The sequence below is a fragment of the Hyperolius riggenbachi genome, chromosome 3, assembly GCF_040937935.1.
Source record: "Hyperolius riggenbachi isolate aHypRig1 chromosome 3, aHypRig1.pri, whole genome shotgun sequence".
Taxonomy (NCBI): Eukaryota; Metazoa; Chordata; class Amphibia; order Anura; family Hyperoliidae; genus Hyperolius; species Hyperolius riggenbachi.
In genome coordinates, this window is record NC_090648.1 from 77812748 (window position 1) to 77831284 (window position 18537).

Sequence of the window (18537 nt, forward strand, 5' to 3'; positions counted from 1 at the left end):
CTGCACTGTAATCACAGCGCTCGGTTCCAAAGTACCTTATCACATACCCTTTTTGCAAACCTTAGAACACGTGTCAAACTCTCCCGCGGGCGAAAACTTGGCCCGCTGCTACTTTTTAAATTAACATTAGCTGTGGCCCGGGCGCTTTCAAAGCTGGCCCGCAGCCATGCTAGAGGGTCCGCCCCATCCCGCCCATCATCCTCGCGTGAGTTGATAGAGCGTTGCTACGCTCTATCACTCACCTGCTCCGCCTCCTGACTTGCTCCATCTCCTGTCACCTCCCGATGACGGCCCATCTCCCTCCCTCCTCTCTTCGGGGTGGGCCGTTGTCCTCGCTGGTGCGGCGGGTGAAGTAGTTCTGCACACCAGCGTGACCCTCGCACTGATCACAGGAGAGCTGTGTGTTCCTGGCTGCTGACGCGCGTATACAGGAAGTTCCAGTTCACTGGCGCCAGCAGCCGGGGACATACAGCTTTCCTGTGTCATTCTCCAGTGCGGGGCTCACGCTGGTGTGCAGAATGCAGAACTGCCACCACCCGCCACATCAGTGAGTGCAACGGCCAACGGGCTATTACTAGGACACCTACCTACCTATCCATAGGCACCTATTTTTTGCCTGGCTACCTACAGCGAGGTACCTACCTTTTGCCTGGCTACCTATACTGAGGCACCTACCTATAGCATGGCTATCTATACTGAGGCACCTACCTATAGCCTGGCTACCTATACTGAGGCACCTACCTATAGCCTGGCTACCTATACTGAGGCACCTACCTATAGCCTGGCTACCTATACTGAGGCACCTACCTATTGCCTGGCTACCTATATTGGCACACCTACTGTACCTATTGCCTGGCTAGTGGCTACCTATGCTGAGGCACGTACCTATTGCGTGGCTACCTATACTAGGGCACCTACCTATTGCTTGGCTACTTATACCGAGGCACCTACCTATGCCTAGCTACCTATACTGAGGCACCTACCTACCTATACTGAGGTACCTATGCCTGGGTACTTATACTGAGGCACTTACCTATTGCCTAGCTACCTATACTGAGGCACCTACCTATTGCCTAGCTATACTTACACTGGCACACCTACCTATTGCCTGGCTACCTATACAGAGGCACCTGTCTAGCTACCTATACCGAGACACCTACCTATTGCCTGTCTACCTATACTGAGGCACCTACCTATGCCTGGCTACCTATAGTGGGGCACCTAAGCCAAGCCTGAATACCTATAGTGAAGCACCTACTTATGCCTAGCTATGTATAGTGGGCACCTATGTCTGGATAACTATACTGGGGCACCTGGTATGCTTAGCTACCTATTCTGGGGCTCCTATGCCTGGCTACCTATACTGGTGGCACATACCCTGCTAACCTTTACTCTGGGCAACTACGCCTGGTTAACCTAAACAGTTTTTCTTGCATCGCAGTTATGGCGTGTGGTGCAAATTGTGGGGTGTTGTGCGATCATTCCAAATGGTAAGGAGGGGGGGGGGGGGGAATAAATATGGCTGTCGGCCCTCGACCTGGTTAAGTTTTAACTTTCGGCCCTCCGCCTATTTGAGTTTGATACCCCTGCCTTAGAACATTTTCCCAAGAGTGCACTATGTAAGGGCATGACCATATGCAATGTAACAAACAGCATCAGGGTGCTTACACTTCCAGCAGTACCGGAAGAAATGGAAGTATAATTGTTGGAAATGAGGTTATGTTCTTTGCCTTCTAACGCCACCATCCCTATTCTATTATTATCAGAAGATAAACCAAAAACACACAAAAAAAATTCCAGTTATTTTTATTCATTACAGTGGTATGCTGATTCATTGTATATAGAGGTTTCTTTCCAAGAGCAAACTTTGTTCTTCTCATAGTTGTAGGACATTTGCTGTACACACTTTTTTCTTTTATTTTTAACAACCAGAAACAAACCAATCTAGGTTTTTGCCTTTGCAATGATTCCTCCAGGCAACCCTGTAAGTCAAGAAAGCATACACATTACCAAATAATTCCAATATTTTATGCTCTCTAATTCAATTCCAGTATTTTTGCTATGTTACACCATGTGCCAATGTCACAAATTTAATGCAACCACAATTGTCTCCATAAGCTGACTATGCAGTCTTACTATATTTATGTACAGTAAGGCCTTGTTCACATTGGCTGCATTGAGAAACATGTAAAAGCGCATGATAAAAAAACCACACATGTTTGTGCGCGCTTTAGTGTGTTGCGGTGCGCTTTTTTTACAGCATGTTTTGCTTATTGTAGCAGTAGCAGTTGTCAATGAAGATTTGTTTTCAAATGAAAATGTATTTTTTTCATTTAGGGGTAAAAAAACGCATGCGCTTCTATGTGCTAAAAACCCCCGCACCCATTCACTTCCTCTGATGTGCGCTTTACAGCTCAACGCACAGAAATGCATGCAACCCTGCATTTTTGTAAGGCAGCTCAGCGCAGTGCATAGATGTGAACCAGGCACATTAATTACAAGGGAAAATCAATACCTTGCAGAACATATAGCACGATGCACTCTAAAAAGCACAAACACGTTCCTAGTGTGAACGAGGCCTTAAAGCGGGATTGTCACCATAAAAATTAAATTTCAACAGCAACTGGTTTAAGTGTATTAAAGAGAAACTCAGACCAAGAATTGAGCTTTATCCCAATCAGTAGCTGATACCCATTTTACATGAGAAATCTATTGCTTTTCACAAACCGACCATAAGAGGGCGCTGTATGACTGATATTGTGGTGAAACCCCTCCCACAAGAAACTCTGAGGACCGTGGTACTCCTGGCAGTTTCCTGTCAGTGAACCTTGTTGCATTGTGGGAAATAGCTGTTTACAGCTGTTTCCAACTGCCAAAAAAAGCATGCAGCAGCTACATCACCTGCCAACAGTAAAAATGTCACCATGTAATAAATGTCAGAATGTAAATCAGAGATTTAAAAGATTTTACAATGGGCAAACACTGACTAAATCATTTATACATAATTATTGTAAAAATGAAGCACTTTTTTAATTACATTATTTTCACTGGAGTTCCTCTTTAACCTTTTGGGGACTGACGTAGGTTGAATCAATGTCCAGCAGGTGGTGGTACAGTTCTGACCGGACGTTGATTCAACGTCCTTGCTAAAGAACCGTCCCGATGAGATTGTGCGTACCCGAGAGGGGAGATTAAGCTGTCATATGACAGCTGGCATCTCCCTTCAGTGATCAGCAGCCATCGCGTATGGCTGCTGATCACGTGATCACTACGATCGCCGTCGGATCGTAGTGATCACTTTGACAGCGGCGGCGGCAGGGGGGGAGGGGGGGGGGGAGGATCCACTTACCTTCCTGCTGTTCCAGAAACAATCAGCGCCCCCCTCTGCTCTGGCCAGCATCTCTGCTCCGTGTGACGTCAGCGCCGGGTCCCGGCTTGATGACGTCATCAAGCCGCAACCCGACCTGAGCGTCATTTGGAGCAGAGATGCCGGCTGGAGAAGAAGGGGGCTACTGCGGCTCGACGCTGGAGCCTGGAAGGTGAGCGATTGCTGCTGGCATAAGGGGGGGCACTTACCACCAGGATGGGGGGGGGGGGGGACACTGCCCAGCCAGCCACAGACGGGACCCGGCCGCCTGACCCCCCCAAACGCGCGCACCCCCCTCCATTGCAAAATGCCCTGGTCCTTAAGGGGGTTAGGCGGCCGGTCCCGAAGTGGTTAAGTGATAAAGATGCTAATCCTGAATTCAAAACTTTGCTGTTATGATTTGAAGTTATCACATACGTAAGGAGCACTGGCCCTTTAGTAGTCAGTGCCAAACAGTTGCATGCTGGGGGTTCTTTTTTTTTTATCTATAATATATTCCTCCTCTTCCATTTATTTCCCTGCCTAGCTGCCTATCTTAAACTTGATCCCCTGCTCACTTGTGTTTACAAGCAAGGCTGAAGTGACTCAGCGATTGGAGGAGGGAAAAAAGAAAAAAAAAAAGTTTAGGGCAGAAATGACATCAAGATTTAGCCTAAAGAGTAACTGTCAGGCTGCAGAAGCTAATTTAAACCTCTATTCTCCTGTGTTAAACAGTTTAGAAGGAAGCCCAAAAGCAATTAGTGAAGATAAAAATCTCAGTTACCTTTGATGTGTGCTTATCAGCAAGTCTGTTATTCTTAAGAAGACGCAAGCCGCATACCATACTGCAAAGCATTCTGGGGCTCTCCCCTCGGCTGCTAATGAGACGTTACAGCAGCTTGTAATCGCGTAGCACTGATAAATCTCGGGCAGAGTACACTGCAGGAGTCAGCTATTGTTCCTAGCCACATGGCTCATTAATATTCACTGCACACTGTGTTGTTCAAGTACAAGCTTATCTGTGATCAGGAAGCAGGCAGGACATGACGACACGTTTGACAGAAAAACATGGAGCCTGCCATGAGCTGTCAGGAGCATCTATCTCTGCATATACTATATACAAATTCTGTGAAATCCAAACGTGGACAGTGAAATGCATATGTAATGTAAGTACAGCCAATCTTTAGCTACTGATATATGTGTTTATTTTCTCTGAGACCCTATTCCTAACAGCTCCTCTTAAACTGTGGGCAAAAGACATGGCCCCCACCAGGAACAGAACTCTCTTAATTTACGATATAACATTCACTGAAATCAAAACGTGGACAGTACAATACATGCTGTGACGCTCACACGGTTCCCAAGAAAACGGTGTGTGCCCCATTCAAGTCGCAAACGCAAATTCCACTGCAAAATAGTAGAAATGTCATTTACTTTTTAAAATCCACTTTTTTTTCCTCTTCTCCCTGGGTCTTTGATAGCTTCTAATTACAGAACCTTTCACCTAAGTGTGAAAAGCTGTGTCCTGGAAGGACATAGTCCCCTGCTGTGCGACGATGCCATCAATCTAGTTTTTGCCTGACAGAATCTAGTTTTTGCCTGACAGAATCTAATAAAACTGAGCAAAGAGACACAAGCGGGCTCCATCTTTCACACCTCCACACAGAGCTAGCAAATGCACAGATCTTATCAGGGTCTCTCTGGAAGTAGCTGACCTACTGTGACCCAGGAATTCCCAATATCCATATTTCCTTCACATTTTCTTCATAATTCATGGCATAGCAAATCGGATTCCCAGATCTAGCGTAAGACCGGTTTAAAGTAACCCTTTAACACCCCAGGGGTCTGACCCCTCAAGTTTGATATTGTTATCGATAAATTCTGATCGACCTAAAAATGTTATTAGATTTAACATAACCTGTACGGTTTTGGAGATGGAATACCTATCATGATTCAGATATATTCCTGTGTCCATGAGAAGGGGCTGGCACATCTCATGTTCCAAAGAGGGGTGTGATCCCCGCCCTAAACTCCTTGCTGAAGTGAGGGGTTTAACTTAACTGGGCCCAGGTCCATCTAAAATCTTGTCGAATAACATCCCGGCAGCCAGCTGTACCCTGGCAAATCACTTGAATTATTTCACACAAAAGGGCTTCTATGGCAATCAGCCATCTTGGACTTCCTCCAAAGACTTGCGATTGCCGCATGGACTACCAATAACGGTATTTGACCTGTACATTAAGATCTCTCTCTCTCTCTCTCTCTCTCACACCAATCTGTTCTGCCGGACAGGTATATTTATCTGTGGGCTAAAATAGGCTATGTGTATGTAGTTTTAGAATAAAAACTAACAATTTTATCGTTCAGTCTTGTGCCTGTTCTGGTCATCTGATTGTCGCTACAACGAATCTGCCCTCTGAAGAGTCCGAGTCATACTACCGCACTGTTTTATTATTTTCTTATAAATTGTTGATTTGCTAGCTAGTTGTAAATAACCGTTTCTTCCTTTTAGGAGTAGCTAGTTGGAGACTGTCCGCACCTTTCAACCAGACAGTGGTGGCAGTGAATTTACCCGATTTCCAGCAAGAAATCGATATTTTTAGTTTACAGATTGTACATACCATCGGGATTGTACATGTATGGGCACCTCCAACCAATCTTAACCGTTTACTACGCACACAGTGAATTTGCCTCCAGAAGTCTCTAGTGCATGAGACCTGCATGGCAACAGTGGCCTAGTAATACGGGATTGGCGAGTGATTGTCACATTACAGATTGTCGCCAGCTGCGCGACCAATCTCTATTGTCAGTCTGCTCACCGTACTTCCTGCGTATGCTAACGGGAGTAGATTAGACGGGATTGGCACGCTCTGTCATATTAACTACCTTCTTCTGACGATCCAGCAACCGGATATTATAATACATATATATATATATATATATATATATATATACATATATATATACATATATATATATATATATATACATATATATATATATATATATATATATATATATATACATATATACATATATATACACATATATATATATATATATATATATATATATATATATATATATATATATATATATATACATACATACATATATATATATATATATATATATATATATATATATATATATATATATACACATATATATATATATATATATATATCTATATATATACACATATATATATATATATATATATATACATATACACATACACATATACACATACATACACACATACATACACATACACACATACACACATACATACACATACTCATACACATATATACACACATACATACACACACACACACATACACACACATACAATACAAAGTGGTGTACACTTGAAAAGTGGAACGAAAATCATACAAGATTCCAAACATTTCTTTAAAATAAATAACTGCAAAGTGCGGTGTGCATAATTATTCAGCCCCCTTTGGTCTGAGTGCAGTCAGTTACCCATAGACATTGCCTGATGCGTGCTGCTAATGACAAAATAGAGTGCATCTGTGTGTTCTCTAATGTCAGTACAAATACAGCTGCTTTGTCACTGCCTCAGAGGTTGTCTAAGAGAATATTGGGAGCAACAACACCATGAAGTCCAAAGAACACACCAGACAGGTCAGGGATAAAGTTATTGAGAAATTTAAAGCAGTCTTAGGCCCCGTTCACACTTGCGGTTCGAGTCCGCAAGTGTCCGGGGGTCGCAAAGAGACCGTACGGGTCTCTGCGGTGGCCCCCGAAAACCACAAGTTGCGGATCCGGAATTTATCAGTTCAGGCTACAATAAAGTAGCCGGAACTAGATACATTGCAGTGCAGGAAAGGCACCTCAAGCATGGGGGATACCGGCGTGTAGTCCGGGCCCCCCAAGTGGCATAGGATCGGTGCTGGAAGCATCCGGTCTTATTGCCAGTGTGATGAGAAAAATCTGTTTCTCATTGCACAGCATGGCCGCATGTTCGGGTCAGGATCCGGCCCGGGTCCGCAGCCGCACGGGGACGTACGGCAAAAATGCAGCAAGTTGGAAAAAAGCCGGATCGTCCCCGGGGCTGCGTTCTGGATCGGATCCGGATGGTCGCATGAGTGTGAATGGATACATTGATTAACAATGCATTCATTTACCATCCGCTGTGTACGGAGCGTTCCGGGTCCGGGGAAGCCGGACCTGGAACGCTAATGTGAACCGGGCCTTAGGCTACAAAAAGATTTCCAAAGCCTTGAACATCCCATGGAGCACTGTTCAAGCGATCATTCACAAATGGAAGGAGTATGGCACAACTGTAAACCTACCAAGACAAGGCCATCCACCTAAACTCACAGGCCGAACAAGGAGAGCGCTGATTAGAAATGCAGCCAAGAGGCCCATGGTGACTCTGGACGAGCTGCAGAGATCTACAGCTCAGGTGGGGAAATCTATCCACAGGACAGCTATTAGTCATGCACTGTACAAAGTTGGCCTTTATGGAAGAGTGGAAAGAAGAAAGCCATTGTTAACAGAAAAGCATAAGAAGTCCTGTTTGCAGTTTGCCACAAGCCATGTGGGGGACACAGCAACCATGTGGAAGAAGGTTCTCTGGTCAGATGAGACCAAAATTGAACTTTTTGGCCAAAATGCAAAACGCTATGTGTGGAGGAAAACTAACACTGCACATCACTCTGAACACACCATCCCCACTGTTAAATATGGTGGTGGCAGCATTATGCTCTGGGTGTGCTTCTCTTCAGCAGGGACTGGGAAGCTGGTCAGAGTTGACGGGAAGATTGATAAAGCCAAATACAGGGCAATCTTGGAAGAAAACCTCTTGGAGTCTGCAAAAGACTTCAGACTGGGGCGGAGGTTCACCTTCCAGCAGGACAACGACCCTAAAAGCCATGGCAACATGGAATGGTTTAAAACAAAACATATCCATGTGTTAGAATGGCCCAGTCAAAGTCCAGATCTAAATCCAATCGAGAATCTGTGGCAAGATCTGAAAACTGCTGTTCACAAAGGCTGTCTATTTAATCTGACTGAGCTGGAGCTGTTTTGCAAAGAAGAATGGGCAAGGATTTCAGTCTCTAGATGTATAAAGCTGGTAGAGACATACCCTAAAAGACTGGCAGCTTTAATTGCAGCAAAAGGTGGTTCTACAAAGTATTGACTCAGGGGGCTGAATAATTATGCACACCCCACTTTGCAGTTATTACTTTTTAAAAAATGTTTGGAATGATGTATGATTTTCGTTCCACTTCTCACGTGTACAGCACTTTGTATTGGTCTTTTACATGGAATTCCAATAAAATTGATTCATGTTTGTGACAAAATGTGGAAAACTATATTATATATATATATATATATATATATATATATATATATATATATATATATATATATATATATTTCCCCTGGCAAAGTATGGCTAATCCTACTGCTTTAAGGGCACTTGAAGTGGCATTTTGGAATTGGTGAATTGACACGTGATTGGTGAATTATCTCATTTTGCTCAAAGTTCACACGAACAGAGTAAAATCATTTCAAACAAACACCTAATGTATCTGCAAATTAACCACTTCAGCCTACAGCTTCGAAAATCTTATGCATCCAAGCAATGTTCACCTCCCATTCATTCGCTAATAACTTTATCGCTTCTTATCAAAATTAATTGATCTATATCTCGTTTTTTCCGCCACTAATTAGGCTTTCTTTAGGTAGTACATTTTGCTAAGAGCCACTTTACTGTAAATACATTTTAACAGGAAGATTAAGATAGAAATGGAAAAAAAACATTATTTCTCAGTTTTTAGCCATTATAGTTTAAAATTAATACATGCTACAGTAATTAAAACCCATGCATTTTATGTGCCCATTTATCCCGCTTATTACACCATTTAAATTACGTCCCTATCACAATTTATGGCGCCGATATTTTATTTAGAAATAAAGGTGCATTTTTTCAATTTGCGTCGATCACTATTTATAAGCTTATAATTTTAAAAAATGTAATAAGATACTCTCTTGACATGTATATTTAAAAAGTTCAGACCCTTAGGTAACTATTTATGTAGTTTTTTTTTTTTTAATTGTAATTTTTTTTATTATTTTTTTTAATACAAAAATGTATTTGGGTAATTTTAGTTTGGGAGGTAAATAGCCAATTTTAGATGTAAAAGAATGTATTTTTTATTCAATACAGGTATGTGGGTGCAGTTTACTATTTGGCCACAAGATGGCCACATTCAAAAAGTTCCTAGATGCGAACGATGTCGCATCTAGGAACTAAAATGAAGAGAAGTTGTTTCCTGGGGGCAGAAATACCACGCTCTCTGATGAGAAAGCGTCGGTATTTCTGCCGGGGACTTGGATCGGTGAATGGGAATTATATTCCCATTCACTGATCGGGGGGGCAGCGGGAGGTAGCGGGGGCGCGCGCGGGCGCGCGCCCGATCGCGCGCAACACACGGCTGCAGCACCACTGCCTATCTGGACGGATATATGCGTCCAGATATGGCGAAGTGGTTAATATTACACATTTACCCTGCCAACAGTTCCTCTCAGAAGTTCTCCATTTTCTTCTAACTACGATTTTTTTCCAGTTCTTCCAGGTTTTGTCAGAACTGAAATATATCAGTTGCTGTCAGTTATGTATCAGTTGCTGTCAGTTATAACTGAAAGGACAACTGATGAGCAAGGTAATGTCCATGTTTCCATATGGCTGAAGTAGGGGCTATTACAGTTTAACAGTGTGCGAACCTGGAAGCTGTTATGGGGTCTTTGCCATTTTTAAAATGGCGGACAGAGAATTCACAGTGGACAAACAGGACAAGGGAGCGGAGAAAGAGATTCATGAGTACACTCTGCAGAAGGTTAGTATGACGTGTATGTTTATTTTTATTTAATTTTCAGTTCAGGTTTTCTTTAAAAGGACAACTGTAGTGAGAGGTATATGGAGGCTGCCATATTTATTTCCTTTTCTCCAATACAGCCCTGCTGATCTATTTGGCTGCAGTAGTGTCTGAATCACACACCAGAAACAAACATGTGGCTAATTTTCTCAGATCTGACAACAATGTCAGAAATTCCCGATCTGGCTGAATGCTTGTTCAAGGTTTATGGCTAAACGTAATAAAGGCAGAGGATCAGCAGGACAGCTAAGCAACTGGTATTGCTTAAAAAGGAAATAAATATGGCAGCCTCCATACACCTACACTACAGTTGTCCTTGAGGGCCCATTCACACTTGCTCATCGCAAAACGCTAGCGCTTTTGCTAGCATTTTGCTATAGTGATTTTGCACGATTAACGCGAAAAAAAACCCACCATTCACACCTGGCGATTTTTTCACTATCGCTTTTAGCGCTGCTATAGCACTGAAACACGATCGCCGGGAAATTGCCTGAAAATGGTGCAGGCTACACGTTTAGCATTTTTGAGAGATTTGCAGCGATTAGCGCAAATTGCTCAAGTAAGAACGGTCCCATAGGGTTCCATTAGACTAGCGCTTTTAAAAAGCGCTAGCGTTTGAGCGTTTTGCCGAAATTGCATCAAAACGCTCTAGTGTAAATGGGCCCTTAAGTCTATTTTTACACTGAGTAGTAGCGTTATCCCTGGGAAAATAGGATTGCAAAAGAGGGAAAAAGTCACATCTAACCGAGTCTCCTGACCCTTGAGGAAGGTTCAGGAGACTTGTAACATGTAGTGTGTCTTGCTGAATAAACCACAAACACAAGTTTGGAGCCTGTGGAGTGCCTTTTTCTATATTGTTGGAGTACTAGTTTGGCAGGAGTGGTGTACCTGCAGAGAAAGAGCACCGGCATATGCTACCTATACCAGGTTAGCCAATTTCTGAGTACCAAGGTAAATATTGTGACATCGTATGTTATGCCTGATGCATACAGCGAGGCATGCAGTACATAAAATGTACGCTTCACTGCAACAGTTAATGCTTGTGTTATGCGATACTACACTGCATGTATCACATTCACGTCATCGGATACATTGCACTGCACACATGCCCATGTGAATGTACCCTTGTCTGAGGTAATGTACCACTGTGAGAGTAGCCCAAAGCCCCATACACACGCTCAACAGCGGTCTTTTATGCAGCACAATTATCAAACAACTTTGATAAATTTGCCTGCTATTGCTCAAGCAACTGATAAGACGTCAACCCAACTGTTGGCTTGACGTCTTACCAGTCTTGATGTCTTATCAGTTGTGTGAACAATAGCTGGCAACTTTTTTTTTGGTTGTTTCAAATTGTTTTACAGCAAAAGTTGTTTGATAATTAATTGTGCTGCATAAAAGATCGCTGTTGAGCGTGTGTATGCGGCTTTACTCACAGTTTCACCGCTCCTTATTGGTCTTAACTAGTGTTGGGCGAACAGTGTTCGCCACTGTTCGGGTTCTGCAGAACATCACCCTGTTCGGGTGATGTTCGCGTTCGGCCGAACACCTGATGGTGTTCGGCCTTTTAAGTTCGGGTTCGCCCCCAACTTCTAATGGCCGCCGAACAGGGCCGAACAGGGCCCCTGTTCGGCCGAACAGGGCCCTGTTCGGCCGAATACTGCCCCCCTATGGGGTCGCAGGCATAAGGGGGGAGCATGCCCCGATCGCGGGGGGGGGTCGGAAATTCCCCCCACCCCCTCCGCTAGCGCTCCCCCCTCTGCCCGCTTCCCCATACAAAAGTTTAAGCAAAGTACCTGTAGTGGGTGGCCTGGCAGTGGGCGGCACTGTGGAGTGAGGAGGAGGAGTCCGGAGAGTGACGAGTTGAGGGAGGCCGGGCAGCGGGCGTGAGGTCAGAGAAAGGGCGGAAGTACCACAAGGGTACTTCCGCTGAACCGCCCGCTGCCCGGCCTCCCTCAACTCGTCACTCTCCGGACTCCTCCTCCTCACTCCACAGTGCCGCCCACTGCCAGGCCATCCACTACAGGTACTTTGCTTAAACTTTTGTATGGGGAAGCGGGCAGAGGGGGGAGCGCTAGCGGAGGGGGTGGGGGGAATTTCCGACCCCCCCCGCGATCGGGGCATGCTCCCCCCTTATGCCTGCGACCCCATATGGCCCCCAAAAGCTGGATGTTCGGAAAGTTCGGGGTTCGGCCCGAACATGCCGAACATCTCGGCCATGTTCGGCGAACTTTCCCGAACCCGAACATCCAGGTGTTCGCCCATCACTAGTCTTAACTAAGTTAGCTCTCCTTTTTGGATTATCTCTGAAATGAGCTACCACAGTAGAACTGAACATTAAAGGGACCCTGAGCTGTGCCGAAAATCACAGCTTGGACTTATCTGGGGTTTCTGCCAGCCCCCCTTAGTCCGCGAGGTCCCCCGACATCCTCCTGGCTCCTCTCCTGCTGCTGGCTCCGTTAATCGGCGACTTCTGCCTGAAGTCACCCATGCGCACCCCCACCGCGCACACCAGGCGTCATCACCCCAGCGGCATAAGAATCCTGCGCATACGCGGTTCAGTCTTAGAGAACAGAGCATGTGCAGGACTCTCACACCAGCCGGCATGATGATGCATAGCGATTAAGAGAGCCGCCAACGGGCCCGGAAGAGGACCTTGCGGGATACGTGGGCTGGATGAAGCCCCAGGTAAGTCCAAATTGCATTTTTAGGCACAGCTCAGGGTGAATAACAGCTGAAAACAGCTAATTTTACCGATCACCTTCCCAAGCTACAATTCGCTAAACCTATCTCAGCATAGAAAAATCACAGTTCCCGACTAGTGAGGTAAATTACCAACTTGTACGGTAATTACCTCAGGATATGTCAAGAAATGTCAATTCACAAAGATTTCCGCATGTTATTTACCAGCTAAAAGTGTTCGTTTTTTTCCTTCAGCTCACAGCAGTTGATAACTCGCTCTCCCCCTTCTATCTCTGTGCGGTAACTTGACAGACAGCCTTTGGGGGAGAGCCAGGCAGCTGATAGGGAGAGGCACACAGCCTTCTTCTCACCATGATTGGATGCGACAGGGATGCCGGTGGGTCTTTCAGTGTATCGAAGCAAAAGAAACTGACCGTGCTGCGGGCATCCCTTTAAAGTGAATGGGAACCGCATTTAAAAAAAAAATGAAGCAAATACTCACCTAAGGAGAGGGAAGGCTCTGGGTCATATAGAGCCTTCCTTCTCCTCTCTCGGTGCTCTCTATCCTGTGCTGGCTCCCCCCCCCCCCGTTTCAATCCCCCACCAAAAGGGTATTTGGAAGTCTTCGGGAGCCATGTCCTCCTGAAGACGTGCGGCTCCATACTGCACAGGCGTGAGCGTGCAAGAGAGCGTGCTTGCGCAGGTGCAGTACAGGGCCGCCCTTCTTCGGGAGCACTGGGGCTCCCTGAAGACTTCTGAAGCTTCCTTCCGCTGGGTAAATCAGTATTTGACTAAATTAGTCAAATACTGCTACCGGGCGAGACAGCACTGGATCGAGGGGACCAGGAGAGGAGCAGGAAGGCTCTATAGGACCCAGAGCCTTCCCTCTCCTTGGGTAAGTATCTGTCTCATTTTTTTTAAATGCAGTTTCCATTCACTTTAAATGTGCATATTTGAACTGTAGCACACAGAAGAGCTCCCCCTGCTGGCTGCAGCACATCTAAAGGGATGACAGGCTGCACAGGACGGAAAACCTCTGACGCACACACGCACGGACGCGCACACATACACCTCCCTGCCTGCTGCCCTGCTAGAAGGCTGGTAAGTGACACTTACCGACCAGGACTCAGTGAATTGAGGCATGTTTGTTCAGTAAATTACCAAACTTCTGCCTCATGGGGGGAAAACTTTAGTGCATTTGGAAGAGAAAAAAAAAAAAAGTTAAATACTGCATGAGGTATTTTACCGTACAAAATGATTTTACCAAACTGCTTATTGTGAATAGAGCATAAAGTGGGAGAAGGCCCAATTGATACTGTACACTCGGCGGACTTGTAGGCCCAGCTTGTAGGAACCAGTTTATATCCACTGCAAGTTTGAAGTTATAAAGTTTTGTATGTTTAAAACCATATTGGGTTCAGTGATCACCAGCAAATAGTTTCTACACAGTCACACTCTACCACCACCATGACTTACCAAGCTGAGATGCCTTGAGGATCTCTCACAACTCTCTTGGCACATTCAATATCATCGTAGATGTTATCATTGAGAAGACCTAGATAAGAAAAGTGATATTAAGTTCAAAATCTTTTTTAGTTTTATAATCAAGGATTTATATCTGTAGTCGCAGAAGCCAACATGTCTGCCAGAGATCAGAGATGTGAGCACCAAGCAGGTCATCCAGGAATTGATGATTCAATGAAATAGGTTTACTACCACCACTTCCAGTTAAAGGGAAGGTCCAAGCAAAAAAAAAAAATGAGATTCACTTACCTGGGGCTTCTACCAGCCCCATGCAGCCATCCTGTGCCCTCGTAGTCACTCACTGCTGCTCCAGTCCCCCGCTGGCAGCTTTCTGACCTCGGAGGTCAGGGCCAAATTGCGTACATTTTTACACATTCCCGCTAGTGCAGGAACATTAACACATACATTTTTACGCGTTAGTGGTGAAACGCGTAAATTTTTGTTCCTGCACTAGCTGGAATGCGTAAAAATGTATGCAATGTGGCCCTGACCTCCGAGGTCAGAAAGCTGCCAGCGGGGGACTGGAGCAGCAGTGAGTGACTACAAGGGCACAGGATGGCTACATGGGGCTGGTAGAAGCCCCAGGTAAGTGAATCTCATTTTTTTTTTTTGCTTGAACCTTCCCTTTAAAGCACACGTCAAGTGAGAGGAATATGGAAAAGATGGATTTTTAAAGTTTCCTTTTTTATTTTATTTTTTTAAACGGATAATGGAAGGAATTTCACAGAGTTAGGGTAGCCCTAGAGAAGTCTTGGAGCCATGTGAGGCTGGAACTTATAGTGAGAAACCCACTGGAGCCTCGGAGAGAGAGGAGTACATTTACTATGTATACTAATGAGCTTAACACAGGCTGCCGATGGTACTAATATCGGTAATGTTATATTGCTGGTATTAAACTACATGGTATTAAAGTACTAAAAAGATAATCCAGTGACATGCCATGCAGGTACACTAGCAGCTTTCCAGTGGGAATAGCCAAGCCTAATTGGGTCTGCTTAATTGCTCAGGCGCAAGCCATTTGCACCTGCACAGTAGAGCGGTCCTCTTCGGGCTTGGCTATTTCTGCCAGTGTCCGAGGGGAAAGCTACCTTCGTGCCTGCAGCAGCGGCTGGATTATTTTTGTTTGCCAATGTTGGAGGGTCCCAGTAGTGGAAGGAGTCTTCGAGGGATGATGGGGAAGCCTCTTTAGGATCCAGAGGCTTTCCCCTCCCCAGGTGAGTACCACCTATGGGTGGCCCAGTAATTGTACAGAGAGCAGTAGAAAGGTGACTGGCACTCGTATGTACACTGGTTAAATGCACTTTGGAATCGGCCGTCCGAGCTGTGCTCACCACCAAGATTCAATCATCAAATTCCAAGAAGAAAAGCAGGCCGGGCACCAGTTCCAATGCTTCAGTGTAAGTTTAATCCAAACAAGTACAGCACGTTACATCAAAGTGAACAAGATGGACTGACAGCCGTTTCGCAGGTCCTCCTGCTTCATCAGATTGTTTTTTGGCCTCTGAGGAAGCAGGGGGACCTGCGAAACGGCTGTCAGGCTGTCTTGTTCACTTTGTCTGATGTAACTTTCTGTACTTGTTTGGATTAAACTTACACTGAAGCATAGGAACTGGTGCCCAACCTGCTTTTCTTCTTGGAAATTGAACTTATAGGAGGTTTTTCTTCTCTCAGGTTTACTTTAACCTTTGTTTAGTACACCTAACACTAATCTTCCTTCCACTACGCCTAACACTGTCATTACGCTTACCGTTCTTTGCCATTCCACCACCACTTGCCGATGGTTAAAGTTTGTGTTGTTGCTTGCTGAGTCACCCGGAATCTAAACACCCCAGCCACACAGACCACACAGAAACTGTTGATACCACACAGAAATTGTTGGCTATAATACTGTTGCAATGGGCTCTATTTACAATCATTTTCTGCATGTGGAAAAGCACTTGTGGTAAATTCCAGACTGAAATAAGACCATCTTGACATTCACAAAATTTTACACATGGTTATTTACCGCATGCATAAAATTGTACGCATTGTTTTCTCGCATGTGTAAAAAGTGCAGTAAAAATCCACAAAACCCCAAAAAACCCGAAATTCACAAAGAAAAAAAAAAGGGGGGGGGGGGCAAATTAGACTTAACTACCGGTTTTATATCACTTACAAGTACTTGGTGATATATTTCGCTTTCCATTGACTTAAATGGAGTCTTCAGCCTTGAGCGATGTGTTTGCTGGATTTTTTTATGCATAAATTCTGCACGTATTACGCATGTTTTCCCAATTTTTTTTTTTACGCATTGTTCCAGCATGTGGAAAAAACATGCGGAAGTCTTTTAGTGGATATGGAAAAAAAGCGGAAATTATCACTGCCGGTAATAGAACGGTAAAAAAAAAAAAAAAAAAAAAAAAAAAAAAAAAATCGGTACTTATCCGTTAGCCGGGCGCATCCGGCAGGTGGCGCTGTTGTAGCGAATTTCATTCATGCTTAGTTAACGTAGTGCTGTGTGAATGGAAGCGCCGCAGGTGGCGCTAATTACATTGATACGGCACATAACAATAATGGTGTTAATGGGAACTAATATGTATTTCAAGTGGCCGGAACTGTTACTTAATGCAATTAAAATGAAGGCGGCGGCAATGTAACAGATGAAGCCGCCGCCTTCGTCTGTTCTTCGTCTTCTTCTCCCCCTTTGCCCTCCTCTGGCTTCTATACAATGCTGGCAGCTGGGGGGGGGACACGCGTCTCCCCCCAGAGTCGTTCGTCGCAAGAAAACAAACAGGATTCCCTTCCGCGATGAACGACTCTGGGGGGAGACGCATGTCCCCGCAGGCTGCCAGCATTGTATAGAAGCCAGAGGAGGGCAAAGTGGGAGAAGAAGACGAAGAACAGACGAAGGCGGCGGCTTCATCTGTTACATTGCCGCCGCCTTCATTTTAATTGCATTAAAGTAACAGTTCCGGCCACTTGAAATACATATTAGTTCCCATTAACACCGTTATTGTTATGTGCCGTATCAATGTAATTAGCGCCACCTGCGGCGCTTCCATTCACACAGCACTACGTTAACTAAGCATGAATGAAATTCGCTACAACAGCGCCACCTGCCGGATGCGCCCGGCTAACGGATAAGTACCAAAAAATCTTTTACCGCATGTGTGATTGTGAATAGCGCCCAATGTGATATCCTGGTGTGCTGAAAGTAAGCTATTCGCAAGTTAAAGGAGAACTGTAGTGAGAGGTATATGGAGGCTGCCATATTTATTTCCTTTTAAGCAATATTAGTTGCCTGGCTAACCTGCTGATCCTCTGCTTCTAATACTTTTAGCCATAGGCCTCAATTCACTAAACTTATCTCCTGTCTTTAATAACTCTTCTAGAGTTGTTACCATGGTGATAAGGCATGTAGTATTCAGGAAACATTTTACCTCAGGCAAGCCTAAAGTTAACTCTTCTGTCTTTAAATTAACTCTCCAATCCTTAAAATAACTCCAGAGTTAAAGACAGGCTGTTAATTAGCTGCATGTGAAAATAACTACAGAGGAGGTAAATTAACTACAGAGGAGGTAAATTAACTACAGAGGAGGTAAATTAACTACAGGAGAGGTAACTTAAGGATTGAAGAGGTAAGATAACTCTCTCACGTGTGGAGGTAAGTTTTCTCTTGCCTTATCTCTAGCATGATCTTAGTGAATTGAGGCCATAGACCTTGAACAAGCATGCAGCAAATCAGGTGTTTGACATTTTTGTTTAGCTGCATGCTTGTTTCTGGTGTGATTCACATTACTGCAGGCAAATAGACCAGCAGGGCTGCCAGGCAACTGGTATTGCTTAAAAGGAAATCAATACGGCAGCTTCCATATATCTCTCACTACAATTCTCCTTTAAGAAACGTAAGTGGGACAAAATCAGTAGATAGATTTAAAGACAATGGCCTCAATTCACTAAACTTATCTCCTGTCTTTAATAACTCTTCTAGAGTTGTTACCATGGTGATAAGGCATGCAGTATTCAGGAAACATTTTACCTCAGGCAAGCCTAAAGTTAACTCTGTCTTTAAATTAACTCTCCAATCCTTAA

General features: G+C 44.5%; 1 protein-coding gene across 6 annotated transcripts in view; it reads right to left on the reverse strand.

The window, feature by feature from the left end:
* Positions 1-1790: 1790 nt before the first annotated feature.
* The window catches only part of LOC137562758 (lysozyme C-1-like), a 115475-nt gene continuing 98728 nt past the window's right edge, over positions 1791-18537 (reverse strand). For all 6 annotated transcript variants that reach the window (XM_068274418.1, XM_068274419.1, XM_068274416.1 and 3 more), the window contains 2 exons: positions 14419-14497; positions 1791-1982 (listed from right to left, as the gene is read on the reverse strand). In XM_068274418.1, coding sequence (XP_068130519.1) covers positions 1922-1982; positions 14419-14497 — 140 coding nt within the window. In that variant the 3' untranslated portion in view covers positions 1791-1921. The remainder of the gene's footprint in view (positions 1983-14418; positions 14498-18537) is intronic.